At 39.7% G+C, this 18,041-nt stretch overlaps 1 protein-coding gene across 1 annotated transcript in view; it reads left to right on the plus strand.

Moving 5' to 3' along the window:
- Positions 1 to 18,041, plus strand: part of CWF19L2 (CWF19 like cell cycle control factor 2) — an 87,498-nt gene that overhangs the window by 28,869 nt on the left and 40,588 nt on the right. Inside the window, exons 9-10 of the mRNA XM_063127097.1 lie at positions 4,282 to 4,378; positions 4,767 to 4,859. Coding sequence (XP_062983167.1) covers positions 4,282 to 4,378; positions 4,767 to 4,859 — 190 coding nt within the window. The remainder of the gene's footprint in view (positions 1 to 4,281; positions 4,379 to 4,766; positions 4,860 to 18,041) is intronic.

Below are 18,041 nucleotides of genomic sequence, written 5' to 3' on the forward strand. Positions count from 1 at the left end.
AAATCTGCTTTTTAAGATTGTGAACTTATTTTATTTATAATCACTTATTAGCCTGCACCCAGGATTATTTGCGTGTTCTAAGAGTTGTACAAATTATGGGTAAGCTAAATAGTGCCTAATTTCTTAACACATGCACAAATTTCTTAACACACACGCACACACAAAATATGCTGGAGCTTAAGTCAGCCTGGAAACAAATTCCCACTGAAGTTCTTTCCTCTAACCCCTAATGCGTAGGGACTGCATTGGCTCAAAGCAACTTTCATATTGGCCCCGCTCAGAAGACTCCTTAAACCACAGCTTTTACCACAGTGGTTAAGCCAGAAAGCTGGGCCGTGTTCAGAAGACACCTTAAACCATGGCTTTAACCACTTTATGCTTTATTCACCATGGTTAAAGCCATGGTTTAAGGTGTCTTCTGAATGGGGCCATATTCTTACTCTTTATTTCAAGAGCTGAGAGCTGGCATTGAAAGCACATTGAAGCTAAACATACGGGTGCTCTGTGCACAGTTTATTTTTCCCATAGTGGAGTTAGACATGTTTGCCCTGCTTCTGGTGTACCCGGTTCCCATACATTTCTTTTGGACCTACCTGTGTAAAGGTGCATATTTACTTCATGGATAGAAACAAAGCAAAAGAGGAGACATCAAAGATAGACTGGAAGTTATTTATTTTGTCTAAATTGTTTTGTCTTATGACTCTTGTTCAAGGACAATTATTTTAGTTTGAATAGATTAAACCAATTGCCCCTGAAGAAGAGTAGCATGACTTGAACCGCCCAGAGAGCTCCGGCTATTGGGCGGTATAGAAATGTAATAAATAAATAAATAAATAAATTGAAGTGAACTATGCTAAATTAATCCTTTACAGTGCACTATTGGGGTGCCTTCTTTCTCCCCTCCCCCCACTACTCCTTGGATAGAACACGAGTAATAATGTCCTGGTTTACATGTAATGACTAATTATAGGGCTGCTTGCATAACATGAAAGCTCACTGTAGATTATTTAACCCATGATGAGGCTGTGGTGTGCGCGGCCATCGTTTTGAATATGCAGTCCCTGCTTGGGTTGTCTTGTCATGTGAACCCAGTGAGCATGGGCTACGTGAGGGTTAAACAACCCTTGCATAACCCATGGTCTGTTTTAGGGTATGCATGTGGCTCATCTGAATCCAGTCTTAGGTTTGTTGTGGACAGACAAACAACCTAGAATTTTAACCCATGGTTTGTTGTTGAGTTAAAATTCTGGGTTGCTTGTTCCTCAACACATCTCATCAAACAACCCAGGAATGGGGCAAGCACTCTGGCATTGTTTATGAGAGCTGATGCAGTGCTGAAGTGGCGAATGCACAGGAGGCACTGCAGTCCCTTGCTCTTGTGCAGCCCTGCCAATTCATGTGTTAAACTTTCCATGAATTGGCATTGATGTGCAAGCCAAGCCAGTAACTTGTAAAAGTTCTAGGGAGCTGATTAATTCAGCGCAAAACAAATGTGTGCAGGATGATGGCAGTGGGTCCTGTCCAACTCTGAGCTTTGCTCTTCCTCTTCTTTTGGGAAAAAAATCCATTAAAAAAGCTATTAACTTTGATATAAATGTTACATCTTGGTAGCATGTCCTTTCATTTTGCTTCATTTGTATGCTCACAACATGCTTTGCTTTTCAACCTGAATGGCCAGAGTGTGTGGCTGCATCCTGCTAAATAGATATTTTTAAAAAATCTGCCCAAGAGAAGGGGATGTGGAGTGAAGTGTTTCTGATTCTTCTGAGTGAATGCCATTACATAGATGCAAAGTTGATGATACCACTTTACTTGGAAGGCTGAAACGCTTTTTGTGCTGCTTTTACGATGCACATCTTGACAAAGCGATATTGATGGGGCATTCAGTCAACCGCTTTCCAACCCCATCATGAAGTAACATTTGCATTCTCCTTGTGGTGTGGTCCATAAGGAAATGTTGAGAAGAGGACTTAAAATGTATTAGGTACACCTACTATAAGTGCTTGGATGGAAAGCTTGGATTTGGCCTTGAGGAGCTTTAAAAAATGGTGTGAATTTGCTTTAAGTTCCTTAATCTTGCACAGCTCATTTCGAAATACTGTCAAGCAGACTCTTTTGTATGCAGAGATACATTCTGAGGCTAGTACAGGGACATGATTCTAATATGGCATGGTTAAAAGTGCAAGCCACTGTATGGGTTTTTTATTTGCTTCATACTTCAGTAGAGCCATCTGCTTCATCCAACAGGAGATTTTCTCTAGATTCTTATTTATTTATTTACTACTAGCTGATATGCCCGGCATTGCTCAGGTCCATGAATAATGTTTCTAACATTTATTTGATAAATAACAAATTTCTTTGCAACTTATTCATCTTTAAGTTGGTTGGTTTTTTAAGTTTGGTTGAGTTAGTAAATTTCTTCCCAGTGTTGCTTGGGTCCCCTAAGCTATATATGTCTGTGAGGCAACCATCTTAAAGTAGCAGGCCGGTGCTAGGCCTGTGAGTTAACCTTTAAACAAATTCATTTTCCAACCCTCTCTTACCCTCACGACAACCCTTCAAGGTAGGCCAGTCCTAGGCCTTTGAGGTAACTTTAAAACAAATTAAATTAGTTTCTTTTCTCTCCCTCCCTCCCTCCCTCAACTGAATTTTTACTGTTGACTATGATTGGAGGACTCCATCTTTAAAGGCAACCTAAAAAGAATTATAAATAAAAATAAAGTTTGGAAGAAAATAACTAAAGATGTTGCTACATTGGGCAGTATCCAATACTGTCGCTGCACCTCCGCTACTTCCATTACACCCTTGGGCCCCACTGCTATCACAAGAACTAATGCTTCCTAAAGCAACCCTGAAAACAAGTGAAAACGCTTGCTTCAGACCTTTATTAGCCCAGTATTTATTTTATTTCCTTTTTTCATCTTTATGTAGTGCTGTAGCACAAAATCAACAACAACAACACACCCTCATGAGATGTTACACGGGCAGTTATCAACTATACATGCATAGTTGTAACACTATGTAAATATAAGAAATCTGATGCAATAATAAATTCCATAATTAATTAATATATAAATCATTGCAAGACTATTTCTTACGTTAAAGGTTTATAAAATCCTCATAAAGATACATATCTTAAAAAGTAATAGTAGCTTTTCAGGAGAAGATGGCCTGTATTTTTAAATACCGATGTCACTTCAAGTATTACCCTTTCCTTAATTTAATGGATGATGATGCCACATCAGATTGTCCTATGAGATCTGCTGATTGGAGCACTTAAGGCAAGAGGGTTTAGGAGCAATCTTCATTTTTCTTTTTATGTGCACAGTACTTAGATTCAGTAGGACTTAAGTTTCATTTTTGATCACAGATGCATGCGAACCTTGAATGCATTAATCTCGCCTATCAAAATGTAGATAAACCAATTTACTGAAAGATTACATGACTATATAACAGGGGTGGGGAAGCTGTAGCTTTCCAGATGTTATTAGGCTACAACATCTGGATGGGGTTTGATGGGATGGGAGTCCAAAAACCTCTGGAGGGTCACAGGTACTCCACATTTGCTAAATAACATACTTTGGATCTAAGGAAGTACAAGAGGTGCCCTGCAGTATTATTTGAGACTGTGGGTGAGTGGGTTGAGAAAGGAAAAAGTAACATCAAAGACAAGAATCTTGAGTCTAATTTGCAACTTCACTGTTAACTTTTTTTTTTTTGGAGTGTTTAATTGCATATCTGGTCTGCATGCAAGTCAATGGAACGTAAGGCGATTGAGTGGTGAACTTGGCCTGGGAGGAGGTCTGAGGGGACAATTTGAATAGATTGATCTTTGCTGTGACCTGAGAGCTATGGGGAATTTTGACTGGAATCTAAACTAGCCTCAAACCTATCTCTGATCTGCCCTATTAAGAGTGGACTGTATTGCAGAGCTGTTCTAGTCTTCTCTCTCTCTCTCAGCACAGCTCCCACCCCATACCTTATGAAATGCATGCATGCATGCATGAATAAATAAATAAATAAACTTGATTAATAGATTTATTTAGGCTAATACCTGAATAAATAAATCTGCCTAATAAATTTACTTAATCTAATACCTATGGACAACACTGCAGGGCTGTTGTAAACCATTCAGAACTTGAGCATTCTATTCAGTGTGGGGATGTCATGTGCCAGTCTTTCCCGGCCATAGTCACCACCCCTTCCATCTTGAAAAATGGGGATAATAAATGGCATTTCCTCTTGTTTTGCATACTGATTGCTTTGTGTGTGTTCAACCAGATCTATTGCCAAGGATGAGAACCCTTGTATTCTTAGTGATGAGGAAATGAACAGACTGGGAGCCAAAATCGTAAAAGCGGAATTGATGGGAAATAAGGTATGTGAAATGAGTATTGAATTCATTTATTTTATTGCGTTGTAATTTAACTCAGTGCTTTAATCCAAAGAGAAATCATTGTTCAAATGATCTGCTAGCCCCGAAGCCTTCAGATAATTAAATCCATTTACCAGAAGGTACCTTTACTTCCTTTAGAAGCCACTCTAGAATTGTCTTTCTGACTTAAAACTGGTTGGACTCTGCCACACACAGCAGCAGAATTCAAGAGCTTTGGATGCATAGAATAAACATGGTACTGACTTCATAGGTTTGCATGGTGATTGTTGAGTTGTAAAATACACAGAGAAAATGTTGTAACGGGAGATGCATTTGATGTTTAGAAGGACTTAGTACAACTACTTTCAGCAATATTTTGTTCTCTTCAAAGGATTTAGCTGCAAAACTTCAGGCTCAGCTTGACAATGCACGTAGGCTAAAAGACAGCGGAGCACAGATTCAAGCTAGAGAGTCTGAGAGGGAGGTAAGGAAACAACATTACCTTGTATTTTGTTTTGGATGCTGAGACAAAAAGCAGCAGTGACAGGTGTGTCGCACCTAGAGCTGTGACGCTGTTAAATATAGTTGTTAGCGTTGGCAGAGAGTACCTACAAAACAATTAGGACTTGCACTGCATGCTGGGATATTATCCTGTGAAGAGAAGCTGTGAAAACTTTTTAAAGACACAGTTCACTTAGAATTATAGCATGTTTGGATAACTTTATACGATTGGCATGAGTGGTTGCATCATATCTACTTAAACGATTGGAATGTTTGTTTGTTTGTTACTTTTTTCTTTTTCTTTTTTTGTAAACTGCCCAGAGTACTTTAGCTATGGGACGGTATGAAAAATTAAATAAATGAAATGAAGTTGAAACGTGTGGTTGAATATCTGTTTTGTTTGGGTGTTCATGATGTTCGTATTATACCTTCTGTGCATAGGAAGCTTTGCAGAAAATAATATTTTGTGATTTTTGGTCCACTGTATTTAATAGGTTGCATCTTTTTCTTTGCCACCAATCTGCGTTTTCAAAGTGTAGACTTTTGGGTTGTGTTAAGCTGGCCTGAAATCTTTGAACCCCAATTGCATTTCACATTTTCAGGCAGTTTTACGGTGGACCGTTACCTATACATTTAAATGTTTCACTTTATTGATAAGGTGCTTAAGAATGTGATATTTTTCAGCCTTCTTTGTTAGTATGTTTGCTGTAAAATCTAAACATTATAAAACTCCTGGATCTTTGAATATGCATAAAGAATGTGAGACAAGTGAACTACAGATATGGGTGTGAGTAAACAGGAAGTCAGTAACGAGATGCTTTGGAAACCAAAATAATTGGTAGTCTAGGACATGCGTATTATTTTTTCTGTATTCACACCTCTAATTATATCTATATCTATTGTGTTTCTATCACACTTAAACTTTGTGTAGACAAGTAACTATAAATCATCCTAATTGCAGTATTGTTAACTCTGAGCTTTAATGTAAGAAAAGATTCATTTTGCTCTCAATGGTGCTGGATCACTTGAGGCTGGCATTAAGATACTTACTGTAACTTAGTCTGGGAAGGGCTCTGAAATAGAAGGTATTATATACGCAATTGTTAAGCTATTCTGGGCAAATGCTTCCTTATCTCCTTTCCAATATAAAGAAAGAACTTTTGGGGATCATAGAACATTGGGTGGGTGGGGGTCAAGTTATGTAAATATGTGGACAGCACTAACAAGACAGACATATATCTGCCAATTAAAGTAATACATCTCCTTATTAATGGAACCCAACCTTCTAGTTCCTAGGGATGTATTTATTTATGTATTACATTTATATCCCCTTTCCCCCCCTCTTTAAGGAACCTAGGGTAGTTTATATAATCCTCCTCCTCTCCATTTTATCCTCACAACAACAAGCCTGTGAGGCAGGTTGGGCTGAGAATCTGTGACTTTCCCAAAGTCACCTAGTGAGCTTCTGTGGCTGAGTGGGGACTAGAACCGGATCTCCCGACTCCCAGTCCAACACACTAACTGCTACACCGCAGTGGCTCTCAATATTACAAAATCGTGCTCTTTAATTCCACATTCTTTCATTCCACATTCATTATGCAGAAGTTCTGATTCTTTATATATAATCTTAAGGAAAGAAGGGAATCAGATCAGTTAAATACATTAATTCCAAAAGAAGCTTTTGATCTCCCAAGAAACGCCATAATTTTAATGCTGAAATTCCAATGATGAACTACTAGTTAATTCACAATTCTCTAGTGGTTTTTTGAGATGGATGGTTGAATTCCGTGAGCTGTAGTTTTAAGCAGTCCCATCTTTTATTTCTATCTCAGTATGCAAGTAACGAAAACAGATCTCCTGACTCCAGTGTGATTGTCCCAGACAGTTAAATAATAGTAATAATGCTGTGTATGTATGAGCCAGATTTCCCCAACCTGGTGCCCTCCTGATATTTTGGGCTGCAACCTCCAGCGTGCCCCAGGCATTTTGGGAAGGACTGATATAAGCTGTAAGATGGAAATACACTGAATGGAAAACCACAGAACAATAACTCTTTGTGGGAAAAGTTATATTTGGAAGAGAATACTTATATTTTTATGTCTTTATGCATGCATATTTGTTTAAAATAGAGCGGTGCATATTTGGAAAGAAGAATACTCAATGCACTTAACAGTCATTTCAGAACATATTCACTCTGGGATCCTTATTGTTTCACTGGCAGTATTTTGGTAATATTATGGTTATATATCAAAAGACTTGAAGAAAAGGGCATCCTCCTCTTTCCTTTCTGGATTCTAGCATGTGCAATGGCATCAGAAATTTTCCTTTCACTGCAACAACTTGTCTTGTGTTGCTTCGGCTTGGTACAGAATTTGTCTGATAGGAATTACAAAATCAAATGAACACAGAGAATGCTTGCCACAGGCCTGAAGGGTAGTTTCAGAACAACTTCTGCTAGCTTTCCCTCTCCAAATGAAGCTGTAGAGTAGGAGTCATCATGGAAATAATGGGGCCAATATATTAGCCATGGGGTTTTGCATTGTCTGTCTGGAATGAATCCTTCTCATCCTCCCATGGAAGTTAAGGCAACCTTCACAAACCTGGTGCCTATGTCATGATGCCTGGGGATGGTAGGAGTTGTAGTCCCAACTCACCTGGAAGGCACCAGGTTGGGGAAGGCTGAGTTAAGGAATAAGTCTCCACTAATCTTAATTGTGTTTAAGGCTAAATAGGTTACTTAAAATGCAATCCTATGCACACTTTCAAGACAGTAAATTCCATTGAACTCAGTTGGGCTTTGAAAATATACATTAGACTGATTGGATAACCAGCTTCAAAACCTGGTTAATCAAGGAACTTGGTTAGATTTAACTGTGGTGAACAACTGTAGTTCATGTGGATAAAGTGGGAGGAAGGTATTTGCTACCCACTCCCAATCTCTTAAACATTCTTAAAAGATCAGGCCTAATGGATCTGAACCAGCCCTCCTCTGTGTCCTCTGTGCCACCCTGAGCAGTTAAACGTCTGCCTCTTCTACTTTTAGAAGCTACAACTGCAGCAAACATAATAACGGGTAAGGTTTTCTTTTTCATTTATGTTCATGTTGACTAGGACAATGTCACCTTGTACCATTATGTGGACATTTAATTTCAAGACACAATAAACGACTTCCTTGGAGCTACGACAGGAACCAACAGTAGGACAGGCAATTATTCCAGCTAAGTGGGACACAAGTTCTGATTCAAATAATGCAGCAATTACTGTGGTTTATGTTCAGTAACCTCTTCTTTTTGGAAGGAAATGACAGGAGCAGTTGTGAAGTTAGACATCCTACAAGGTGCTCAAAGTTTATTTAAGCACCATAACAGGGACTCAAGTTAAATATATACTACAAGTTGAAAAGGGTAAGCGGTAAAGCAGAGGCATAGGGGAAGAAAGCACTATTTAAATGAAGGATGCAATAGCATATGAGCTCTATGTTTGCTAGGGCAACAAAATGCATAATTGGGTAAGCAAACTATGAAATTTGACAAGTAACTTGTCAAAGATATACAGATAAGAATAGAAATTATTTTATGAAGCTGGGTGCCTGCCAAAGAGTTTCTGGGGCTAAATCATTTTGAGAAAAATGTTGTTGTTCACAAGCTAGGTCCGTAGCACACTACAATGAACAGGTATAAATGGCCCCTACCCTCAAGGGGCTTACAGTCAAAAATAGACACAGGAAACAACAGAAGAAGGGAAAATGGAAGCATGGGAAAGCAGGTGAAGAATACTTGTATGTTAATTACACATAGAATCATGGAATAGTAGAGTTGGGAGGGTCCTATAAGGCCATCGAGTCCAACCCCCTGCTCAATGCAGAAATCCACCTTAAAGCATCCCTGACAGATGGCTGTCCAGCTGCCTCTTGAAGGCCTCTAGTGTGGGAGAGCCCACAACCTCCCTCGGTAACTGATTCCACTGTCGTACTACTCTTAGTTATAATAAGGTATAAGGACTAGGGGAATGATCCAAAGGTTCCTGGAAAAGGTATGTTTAGAGGAAAGAAGTAAGAAATTAAGAGAGCTGGCTGCACAAAGGTTTCAGGCATAAGGGTCAATGAGTGGACTGTTTTGTGGAGCAGAAGTCCTGAACTGAAAGGGATTCAGCAGGTAACTAGCATGATAGCTAAGAAAGTTGTTCAGGTTCTGTGCTGTTTTTATTGCAGAAGATGTTGTTGTTGTTGTTGTTGTTGTTGTTGTTATTATTATTATTATTATTATTATTATTATTATTATATTTATTTGTATCCTGCAAGGAGATTATGCGGGAATTTTTATTGCAAATGATAAATCTTGAATCACTTTCATAGATTGAGCTATATACACACAAGAAATACTATTGAGAACAGTTTGTCCATAGCATTGTTAAATCATTAATGGTGTAGTCAAAAGTTAATTTTGTTTCCTCCTTGTCTCTAATTTTTGAGCTTCTTTTAGATTATCCATTCGTTCAGTCGCTACTTATAATAATAATAATAATAATAATAATAATAATAATAATAATATATTTATTTATTTGTTACCAGCCTCTCCCTCTGAATCGAGGCGGGGTACAACGCAAATGCCATAAAATACATATAACTGATGAAAACTTTTAAAAGTAATACATTATTAAAAGCAGCACATTATGAAAAGGCATCTTAAAATTCAACTGGGTAGGCCTGCCAGAAGAGATCAGTCTTTATAGCTTTCTTAAAATCTGGAAGACTGTTAAATTGACGAATCTGTCCCGGCAGGTCATTCCATAATCTGGGAGTGGCAGAAGAAAAGGTCCTCTGGTTAATAGTTGTCAGCTTTGTTTTTGTTGACTGGAGTAAATTCTTCCCAGAGGACCTGAGTGTGTGGGGTGGATTGTACGGGAGAACTGGCTGCTGCCCTGATTACGTCTTACGTTGCCTTTGGTTTTCATCAGTCTGTAGTATTCATTGAAGAATTCTGTGGTGGGGAACGCAACTGCAGGCCTTTGTGTCGCAGGGACTTCCTGTTCCTGTGTGAGTCTTTCTGGCTTGTAAGACCGTCTTCAGGGGCCGTCTTCAGAATCCCACCATGTTCTGGGGTGTGGTGGGCAGTGATAAGACAGGGCCTTTTTCGAATTTGTACTTTAAGTCTTAAATTCCCTTCGCTTTATGCAACATCAGGTTCTGTCTTTCATTTTTAGAAGGCCACTGACAATGCTGCACTTTTTAAAATAAGGGTTGATGCTTGTTGCAGCTGCTGAACTGAATTTGTTGTTTGATATGTTGCAATTTTCTGTTGCTGGTCTTTATGTTGTTTAGCCACCTTGATGACCTTTGTGGTTGAGAGGCAGGATATAAACACTTCACTTAGGTAGTATGGTTGAAAGGTGAGATGAGCACAATACCATATTTGTCTAAACATAGTCATGGAAGCTACAGGGCTGTGAGTGTAACTTCCCTTCTAAAACTTTGGCTGGGATCCAAAGAGCCTTCAGAAGTTAGTTGAGTAGAGCCAGGCCATTACACCCTGGTTCTGGAGCGCCCTCTCCTGTAAAGTTTCTTTAGTCCTCTGACTTCTGCCCTTCCAATGCCCCCTTTACTTTTGGTTCAGGGGAATTTTGGATAGGGTAGACTTTATTATTATTATTATTATTTATTTATTTATTTATATAGCACCATCAATGTACATGGTGCTGTACACTTTAGAGCTGGGGTTGGCAATTTGTGACCCTCCATATGTTTTAGCCTATAACTCCCATGATCCCTCACCATTGGCTATGCTGGCTAGAGCTGATGGGAGTTGTGGCCCTCCAGATGTTTTGGCCTACATGTTGCGCACTCTAGAGGGTTGATGTGCCTGCTATGCTCCTATTCTGCTGATATTATTAATCTCTCTCCTGTTTTAGTTAATCTTTTATGGTTACTTGTATTGTACTTTTAAGATGTTTCTCTACAATTTGTGAGTTAGAAATTCTCCAACATGGACATGGACACAATAGTGTATGTGTATGAACATATACTAATATTTAATTAATGTAATTCCCTTTTTAAAAAAAGAAAAGAAAAGTCAAGATTACAGGAACATTGATCTTTAGAAATAGGGGAGGGAAGCAGACAGTATGTGCATTTTAGTTTTCGGCTCCTTCTCCTGCTGTTAGAAACAGGCATCTTTTAATGCTTGGATTCTGATAAAGGCATTTTGCTTACTCTGGAGGTTATCTTTACTCTGGGGGTTCTATTTTATCTAGAGGTAAGTCAATTTACCAAGCATTTACCGAGGCCAGAACACCCATTTATTGAAAGCCTCTGCAAACTTACCTGAAAATAAGCCCATTGAATTCAGTACGATTTACCTCTGAGAAAATATGCATAGGACTGAACAGTTAGATTATAAATCTTGTATTTTGGGGGGTGGGGGTGGAAGGAGGGCAGGCTGCAAATTGATGTAATAGTAAAAACTTACTGGTTTTGCTGGAAAGAGTAAGCACCAGATTAGATGGAAAAGGCTGGCATCCCACCTGATGTCTGTTCCAATCCTCATTGCCCATCCGATCCCTCAAAGGACACTCCTCACCCGAATTACTGCATGAGTCTGCTCTGAGTAGGGATGTCTTAGAAATCTGCAATGGATTCAGATGAGTTCAGTTGTCTATGAATTCGACCTGCGCATTCTGCAGTGGACTGGCTTTTTCCAAGTTGTTTGGATTCCGCGGCCTTGCAGACCATTTTTTTTATTACTTTTGGGGGGATTTGTGCAAATTTGCACTTGCTCTAATATGTGAATTAGCACAAGTGTGCATTAACACAACTGGAACAAAATTCTCATACATTTCCTTAAAAAGTTTATTCCATGAATGAGTGGATGATGGAACAAAGGATATCTGTCCATCCGCAAAACACAGGTGAGCAGAGATTCATGTAGAGATGCAAAGGGCAGCCTCACCTGAAGGTTGGTATCTTTTCTTCATGTCTGCAACTGATGTGATATCATTCAAGCCACTGCTAAGCTCCCTGATCCAAGTGGAGGCTGATGGGAAGGAGGCAAGGCCAGAACAGTGAGTTATGTCGAGATACAACAAGCAATCTCTTTTGTCTCTTTGGGCTCACAGGAGACTTATATAATGAATTTGATGACAAATCGTTTTGCGTGGTTGGTGGTGTTGCAGCAGAATCCTGCAGGATAGTATGTATGCATGTATTTATTTATTTCCAATATTTATATAACGCTCTCCATTCAAATTTTGGAGCAGTGCACAAGAAAATATAAAATAATAACAAATCGAGAACACATAAAAATAGATTTTTTAAAAGAGGCAAAATGCAAAGTGAACCATGGCTGGTCATCAAGGGAAGGCTTCCTGGAACAACAACGTTTTCAGGAGGTGCCGAAAGGAATACAAAGTTGGCGCCTGCCTGACCTCCAGAGGCAGGGAATTTCATAGGAGGGGGCCTACCATGCTGAAGGCTCTTCCCCTGGTGGACTCCAATCGGAGGATGGGTCTATGTGGAATCACCAGGAGTATTCCATCTTATGAACCACTGGCAATGGCTAGTGCAACAGTGTGATTCTGAGACCTTTGATAATATATGCCACTACCTCTGTAACACTGAAATAGGGTCATCATCCCCCCCCCCCCCCCCAGAGTTTAAGCCAGCCAAGAATATCAGACTACACTGGAAACCATTACAAAGTCTTAAAAATTACTAAAGCAGATGGTTTGCAAGCAGTCTTTGTATGGACGCTCTGGGCAAAAATGTACTGTGTTTTTGTTCTCTACTAGTATCTCAGGAGGCACACACCCTATGTGAAGATGGAGTAGGCTATAAAATTAACATTTGTGGCCTGTTTCAAAATCTAAACTATACATTAATTAAATATGAATTGTTACGCCCCTGATTCAGTGTGATATAATTAGGAATGCTTAAATTTTGAAAAGTCGTTATAAAAGAAGCTCATCACTATAACAGTATGTGTAATTGGTGTTCTAAGGTTCATTAGTCAATGGTCTCCAGAATGTAAGGAAAACATTTTTATGAAAGTAATTACTTAGTTTAAGATGAGTAATTAAGTTATGTTCCCTATGAAGATGTTTGGCTTTCTGCCAATGCATCTGTGTGTGTGTGTATGATCTTTCAATTGACTGCACAGTTTGTAATATGTGCATATTTAAGTATATTGAGCTGATGGCAGTCTGACAGCTGAGGACACTGAAATTCTCTGTATGGGCAGAAACTGTTCCCATTTCCCTGCATAATGGCCCTTGATTCGATTAGTTTTTGTGTTACTACAGTTCAACTGGTTGGTTTTCATTTTAGTCCATAGATGTCTTGTTTCTATACCATCTTATGGTCAATTACTATTGACTTTTTCTGCTCTTACTAGCTGGCTAGATAGCGGATTGTGCTATTTTTTGAAAATTACCTTTGTGGATTCTGTAAGCTGCATGAAAGGAACAATAACCAGCTTTTTGAAAAGTTTCCTTGCCTAGAGGTAATTTGTACTCACCAAATGCAACTAAATCAATAGCTGTTTGCAAACATATTTTAAAGACTATGGGTTGGTTCGCATGATTGCTGCAGACTACCATGCAACCCTCACATAAGCCTCCCTTGCCGGGTTCGCACAATGCAATAACCACTCCACGTGGCTTAGTTATTCAAAGGGGATGCGGGCACGCACCGCAGCCCACCCTGGCTTAAGTAAGTCAGGGTGGGTTGTGGTGATCGTGCGAACCTGGTCAATGGCTTGTTTCAGCCATGGTGGCTGCTTTAAGCTTTAGTGATTGTGCAAACTGGGTCAGTCTGAAATAGGTGCCATCCCTTTCAGAGTATAGGCCTTTGCTGGCTAAGCAGCTCAAGCACCATAAGTCAACCTTCTTCAATCCGGTTCCCTCTGCTTATGTTTTGGGTCACAGTTCCCATCATTACCAGTACTGTCTGGGGATAATCAGAGTTGTAGTCAAGCGCATCTAGAAGGTGCCAGGTTGGGGAAGGTTATTGTATATGGCATCTATTGGCTTGAGCAGACAAGGCAGTAAGACGTTGGTTAAGCATTCTGAGCTAAACATTATAGCTTAGCATGTCATGTGAACCATTCCCAACCATGGTGGCTACATAACCAGGGTTTAAACACGGTCACTAACCATTTGAAGCAAAAGGGTTAGCGGCCTAACCATGACTTAGCGTGTTGTCTGAACCGGCCCAATGTATCCATAGGGAAATCTTCATTCTACTCACTTGTGGTAACAGAGTTGCTATAGCTGCAGTACCAAAGCTAGTATCGAGATCCTGTTCAGATTTGCATAGATCACCGGGCCACAAATGAACTGACAATCTACACATTTCATTTGCCCTCATGCCTGCTTTTACCTGTATTATAGTCATGAAGCGGTCTTTAATCAACAGGAGTGCTCCAGTTCAGAGCTAGCCTGAAAGAGAATCCTTTGTGGAACTCATAGTTGGGAGGGAGGAAAGGTAAAAAGTAAGCCCCTTTCCCACCCCCTGCCATGTAGTGCTGCAGGGCTCAAGAATCTGAATGCTTTCTATCTTGGAGAGGGAGTGTTCTGCAGAGTTGGAAAGGGAAAAGGTGTGCTTTCTCCCTCGAAAACCTACCATTATAGTTCAGTTAAAGGGAGTTTTTGTTTTAACCTCATGGCATGTATTTCCCCAAACCTAATCTCCACCTCCAGGGTACAATTAGTTGCTAGAGTCTCAAAGCAGACACATCCCCCCCCTTTCCCCCCCAGTGAAGACATCATTCTATATGTCTTGGAAGTCATGAGCAGGCGTACTTCAGCATACCGAGGGAACACTCTGCATATGCAGAAAATGTTGCCTTAATTTTGGCTGTCCTGTTATGCTTCCTGTCTAATAGGCACAGGATCGCCCAGGTTCAGTATTCAGGGGTGGGGGGGGGTGATGTAGCTAAATCTTTGAATTGGAATTGTATGTTGTATTTGGGATGATCTTGCTGTTAAGAGGAGCAAAGTTTCTTTATCTAAACATTGATATTATCATTTGTAATGGCTTCATGATATCATGCCTGGATTAATTTTGTTTAGCTGTTGGTGGAGGACTAGAGTTACCCTTGCATCATATTGAGCTCATGCAATATGCATCTGCTCATTAACTCAGCTTTTTAAAAAATGAATGTCTTTTTGAGCACCAATATTGCCCCCTCCCATCCCTGTGATATAGGGAATCTTGCGATTTTTATAATTTACTTTAGCCATTAAATATTGAGGAGAAGTTCCAGTTTAATAGTTGGTGACCTCAAGTTATCAGTCTTCTGTCAACTCCCTTTGCTCTGCTGTTCAGAGTCAACTGGATGCTTCTCAAATTAAACTGTGTGCATTGTGGGGCCCTTTCATTTTCTGCTGTTAAATTATGGAACAGCCTACCTCTCTTGAGGCTGCGCAAATAACTCCCTAAGATTGTATTTTACTTAACACGCCATCCTTTGAGATTCTAGTTTTGGTCTTCCTGAATTGTAATGCATTAATTGGTGAGAGGAAGAGAGTCTACCATACAATCTCAGTAATTCAATTGACCTGTGGGAAATACACAACACTATTTGGGTAATCAAATACTCTATTTGCATAAGTTTTCATTGATGTGGGCAACACAATGAATGTAGATGATCTACACTTGGATAATCTATTCCAGTGCTTGAGACAAGACTGGATTAGAAGTTATTTACTTTGAACTGAAATCCCACTTAAACTAATTTTAAATTGTATATTACAAAATTTATTTATTTATTACATTTATATTCCGCCTTTTTTCCTCCAAGGAACCCAAGGCACTCCTCCTCTCCATGTTATCCTTACAACAACAACCCTGTGAGGTAGGTTGGGCTGAGAGCCTGTGACTGGCCCAAAGTCACCCAGTGGGTTTCCATGGCTGAGTAGGGACTTGAACCCGGATCTCCCAACTCCCAGTCCGACACTCTAGCCGCTACACCACACTGGCTCTTGTACACTTTCAGCAGGTTCAGACATAATAATGGATCCTTGTAAACCATGCTTTTGCAAATTGGGATCTGCCCTGGCGGGGGCGGAGTGGGTGAGCTCTTCTCTCCAATGGAACTTTTACCATGCCTTTTTCCCTCCCTAGTATTAACAATGGTTTCATGTTATGTGTATACCACTACAAACTATGGTGAAATCCAAACCAAGATTCATAGTAACCATGGTTTCAGTCTCTGGTTTGCACTGATGCACATGTATGAAACACTGGCTAAAATTTGGAAGGGAGGAAGAAAATTGGTTGGGGGAAAGGAGTGCACATCCCTGTAGCTGGTAACCAGTTTAGATGATTTTCAAGTATTGCATATGCACCAACCCAGGTTGTTTGCAGGGTACTTTATTCAGTTTCATATTATTGGCATATAGAGCCTATTGTACTTCATATGCTTCACAGTTACTTTACCTTGTGGCTTCTTTAAGGATTATTTTGTACCTGTGTTAACAAACTATCACTATTGAAGGAGAAGTCTTACCTCGATCTGCCCTGATCAGGTGTGGGTGGTTTTCTGACCACTGGGCTGATAGTAGAGAAGGTAGTAACATATAGTACTAATTTGAATTAGCAATATCTTGCAATGGTTTTCCCCCCAAAAATATTTAGACTGTTTTCTCAGCAAAATGGACCAGCTCTTCATCAAGTTAATGGAATAGATTTCCTTCATTTGTGTGACTTTAAAAGCAGCAATCTTTCTGATACTTTATACCCTCACATATAGATTTGTGTATAGATACGAGGACCAGGTTTTACATTTGTAGTTTAGCCATATGCAGCTAATATATATACTTAAGCAAAACCTAAATCTGTGCAGAGCCTATTTGACAAAAGATTTGCCAGTTTGCAGGGATTCATTTCCTTCCCAGGCACTGTGTTTAGTCTCACTTTCATTTCCAAGTTAATTTTTTTAAATCTCTAGTGAAGTGTAAAGCTGTATTAAAAAGTCCATCTAATGTGATAAGATTTGAAGTTTGATATTTTATCCTTCTAAGAAGGGGCACTGCTAAGGACTATTACTAAAGTAGTCAAATGTTTGTTCATTTCATTGAAAGAACACACACACAATCATCATTCCAAAGTGAGACTGTGTACTAGTGTCTGCTGGGGCCTACACACACATGTGACTACTAGCCACCACTAATTGGTTGGGAAAGCTTATTCTACTCACAAGTAAGCAGCACTACTCAGCAGCACTTTCAAATAGCATTCAAAATACCACGTCTCTGCATGTCAACTCAGAAGTAAGCAGGACTGAATCACTCAGTTGCTTCCTCCCTAGGCTTTGTCTCCTTTTTCAGGTAGGAAAAAATCTCTTATCTTTGTTGATCATGGGATTGGAGATAAGAGCTTTTTCTTACTAAGCCCCGAGAAAGACAGTCTTTTGCAGTTCTCAGCAGGGAAAAGCTCTTATCTCTCATGAGCTACTGATTAGAGATAAGAAGGTTTCTCTGCTGGGGAGAGGAGGCAAGGCCGGGGGGAAAAGCTGGTGGGTGGTTTAGCTGGGCTGCAGGGGGTGCTGTTGGCTTCACGGGCCATACTGGGAGCAGCCAAGTGGAGCAGGTTGGGTATGGCTGATCTAGAGAGATACAATTTTTCAATTTGTGTGTGGAGCATGACCAGTGGTTTTGGGCTATGTTCTTAGGTTTTATTGGAAACTAAATGCTTTCATTGTTATGTTAGCTGTTTAGTAGGCATGATTGTTTAGGAAATACGTGCATTTCAAAATGGGAAACTAGATTTAAAACAATTTAAACCTATATTTTAATGTGATCTAAATAGCTTTGATTTATATCAGTCCACTTTGTATATATAACTTAAATAATAATTCCGGCAACCCTGTCAGATAAGTCAGTTTTGTGGTTAAGCAGCATGGTTTAGCATGTTGTCTGAACTGGGTCATTGCAGTTAAAAGGCTCAGAGTGGCTTGTGTAAGGCCTCCCAAGAGTTCACAGCAAAAGTGAACAAGGAACCAGGACTTCCCAGTTCACACCTATGACTCTTAGGGTGCAGCCTTGTGCACACTAACCTGGGCGTAAGTCTCATTGAACACAGTGGGTCTTTCATCTGAGTCAGCATGTATGGGACTGCACAGGTGACTTAAAGTGAGTTTTCACAGAGAATTTTTTTTAAACAGGGCTATAT

The sequence above is a fragment of the Elgaria multicarinata genome, chromosome 5 (genome assembly GCF_023053635.1).
Source record: "Elgaria multicarinata webbii isolate HBS135686 ecotype San Diego chromosome 5, rElgMul1.1.pri, whole genome shotgun sequence".
Classification (NCBI taxonomy): domain Eukaryota; kingdom Metazoa; phylum Chordata; class Lepidosauria; order Squamata; family Anguidae; genus Elgaria; species Elgaria multicarinata.